Source organism: Capsicum annuum, chromosome 10 (genome assembly GCF_002878395.1).
Source record: "Capsicum annuum cultivar UCD-10X-F1 chromosome 10, UCD10Xv1.1, whole genome shotgun sequence".
Lineage (NCBI taxonomy): Eukaryota > Viridiplantae > Streptophyta > Magnoliopsida > Solanales > Solanaceae > Capsicum > Capsicum annuum.
In genome coordinates this window covers 6,968,175-6,971,462 of record NC_061120.1, presented here as the reverse complement: position 1 = coordinate 6,971,462, position 3,288 = coordinate 6,968,175, and the positions used below count along the sequence as shown (strand labels likewise).

General features: G+C 31.1%; 1 protein-coding gene across 1 annotated transcript; it reads right to left on the bottom strand.

Annotated features, from left to right (window-relative positions):
• Window positions 1-250: 250 nt before the first annotated feature.
• Window positions 251-1,639, bottom strand: LOC107844790 (RING-H2 finger protein ATL40). Its single transcript, XM_016689137.2, has 2 exons — window positions 990-1,639; window positions 251-898 (listed from the first exon to the last, which is right to left on the bottom strand). The coding sequence occupies exons 1-2, from the start codon at window positions 1,564-1,566 to the stop codon at window positions 756-758; spliced, it is 720 nt and encodes a 239-aa protein (XP_016544623.1). The 5' UTR covers window positions 1,567-1,639; the 3' UTR covers window positions 251-755.
• Between the last annotated feature and the right edge of the window lie 1,649 nt (window positions 1,640-3,288).

The window sequence follows — 3,288 nt, the reverse complement described above, 5'->3', positions numbered from 1 at the left end:
GCGTACAATATGCCCTTGTGGTGGGGCCCTTCCCCGGATCCTGCGCATAGCGGGAGTTTTTGTGCATCGGACTGCTCTTTAGTGTTTTACCCTCTCATGTGAGACTTCATGGCGCGAATATGGTTCTAGTTGAATATCTCGACGAAAGAGGACTGAGAACCATGAGGCCAATGCTAAAACGCTAGCACAAACAGCTCCCACATACATTGTTGAAGTCACTATTTTAGATGTGAATACCAGACATAGGATGGGAAACAAAAAATATTGAATATGATCAATTATAATCGAACTCCATAATATTTACTTATATTCACATATGATATACACAAAAGTATAACCAAAGCCTTTTGGCAAAATGACTAGTATACAAAATTGTTATATGGGGTTTATCAATGTATGTAGGATGGAAAAATAGTTTATTGAAGTGACTCAGACGTGAGATGAGAGGCCGTTTCTCAATATATTCCTGCCAAGTGGGGTCTGGGAAGGATAAGTGTACACAGTCCATATCAGTACCTCAGAGGTGAGATAGAGAGACTGTTCTCGATAGACCTTCAGCTCAAGATTAAACAATCAAGAAAAGTAGTAGTTGTTTCCGATAGTACTATAAATTAAAGTTTGTACTACTGAAAATAATATGTGGCGAATTCAACCATGGGTTTATATATACACATGCATGCGCATATACGTGTATCAAAACTGGTATAGATATAGATTTAGATATACTTTTTGTGAAACTCATCTTTTGCGTCTGTCTAAATTCTTGATCCGCCACTCTCAAGATCACCTACATGATCTTCTCTAGAACAAGATTGAGCTTGAAGTCCTTGAAATGATCTCTCCCTACTAAGAATAATAATACTTTTAAACGAGCTCAATCTCGAACTTGCTCCATTTCCTACAACAAGAAGAAAAAATTAGGGACAGACAAATTCTGGTATTTTACCTGAAGATGAACTACGAATTTTGTAACTTTTTTGGTATTTTACCTGAAGACGAAGTCCCTTCAAGATTCACGGTTATACACAAGTTTCCACTTTCCATAGGTGGCGTTGATGACGATATACGACCAACAACGTCCTCCCTAGGCTCTGGCGATAGGCGGCGAGGTTTCGCCTCGGCCCGGCATATGGGGCATGTTGAGTGACAATCAAACCATTTGTCAATACACTCAACATGAAAACTATGCTTGCAGTTAGGCAAAATCCTAACCAATTCACCATCTTCAATAGTACTCAAACAAATTGAACACTCAATAGTGTCTTGTTCACTTTTTTTATAAAGAAATATTGGTAGCGAAGTCATGATGGATGGGTCAAGACCATGTTTAGGTGGCTCAACTTGTGATACACTCGTCACGTTAGAAATTCGGGAACCGTAGTTCGTCGCCTGGCCTTGGGCCTGACGATGTCTGAAAAGAAATTTAATGTACAAACGAATAATAGAAACGAGGAAAACAACTAGGGATATTGTAATTAAGGTATTGATCATGAATTTGGTATTGATATTATGTTTGTTCTTTTGATGAACAAATGGAATATCATCTTCATCACCAACAAAACCCATGGGTATATTGTGTAATTTTTGAACAAGCTAAGTGATAAGAAGAATATTGGTTTGATTTTATGTTTCAAGACTTTGATTTTTTTAGTATAAATATTGGGGATCTGTATGTGTTTGGTAACGTCAACTAAAGAAAAGAGTGTTTTCGTGGAAATTGGAAGGAAACAAACAATGAAATTGTATAAGCCTATATTTTCAACCATTGACTTAGAGCTCTTTTGGAATTGCTCCTCTCGAAAGATGTTATTTGAGAAGCGTTTTTATAAAATATTTTTTTAAAAAAATGGTTTTGAAGAAAAGTAATTTGCGTTTGGTAAATTCATTCAAAAAATATTATTGAAAAATATATTATGTTCGGATAATCTTTTTTTCAAGAAGTGCTTTTGAAAGATAAATAATAAAAAAATGACATGTATCAATAGAGGGAAAATTATTTTAGATATTTTTAATTAAAAATTTTATTTTTATTTAATTAAAATGTATGTTCTATGAAATTTTCAATCAGTATTTATATACATAGATACATTAAAAAATAATGATATCATATTTTTACTAAAATAATTTAAAATAATACTTAAAACATCAAACAAAATAAATTTAAAAATTATTTCATAAATTAAATTAAACTATGATTAAACTTATAAGATATGTTAATTAATAAATAAGGGATATTTATTAATATGTATGTATGTATATGTGCGTGTATAAGTGATAAGAATATTTTTGCCATGAAAAAAAAATTTTCTACTTCTGCTTTTTTTGAAAAGCAGAAATTTTCTGCTTCTTCCCAACAGCAGAAATATTATTTCTGCTTCTTTTTAAAAGCATTTTTGCAAGTTTATCAAACACTATTCTTTTCAAAAAAAAAAAAAGTATTTTTTTCAAAACCAAAAAAAGCAAATCCCAAACAAACTATTATTCATGATGTGAAGCAATTTTATGATCCAATGAAAGCTTCTCGTGGATTTTCATAACCTGCAAAAAAACTGAGATATGCACTTAAAATGAATGTCCGAGTTAAGAAATATATCATGTGGAAATAGATCGAGTAATCTATTTCTTTAACCAAAAAAAAAACATTTTTAGTTTTGCATTGTCCAAACATCGATCGTGAAAATTGCTACAATAAATTGAGTAGATGCTAGCATACTATTTTGCAGTACTTTTTTCGTTTCAAATTATATGTTGTGTTTTTGTACACGCTCTTCAAGAAAAGATTATTTAGAGGGATTATAGTTAATGTATGAGCTTGAAGTCTAAAGGACCACAATTTGGAGCCACAAGATTTAAATTATGAGTTTCCTGTTATTTAAGTTGTTTTGTAGTCTCTCATTCATTTTTATTTGTCCATATTTGGCTTGACACACTTTTTAAGAATAAATAAAGAAATAAAATAATAATTTTACTATTATATTATCCTTTGAATATAATAAGTTCAATACTTTAAAAAATGTCTTGGGTAATGATTCTGGTTAATAACAATGGTAAAATAAACACAAAGTGTTATATTAGCTCTTGATTTTCTAAATTGGACGGTAAAGTTAGACAAATAATTTTCGTATAGTGAATAAGTAAAAATAGATGGAGGGAGTACTCTGTTCGTCCCCATATTAATTATTCGCCTTACTCTAAGTAACTGTCATTTTTCTCATTAAAACAATTTATTTGTGAAGTTTCAAAAACTTCTAAAGGGATAAATTAGTAAAATTATTCTTTTTATTCATG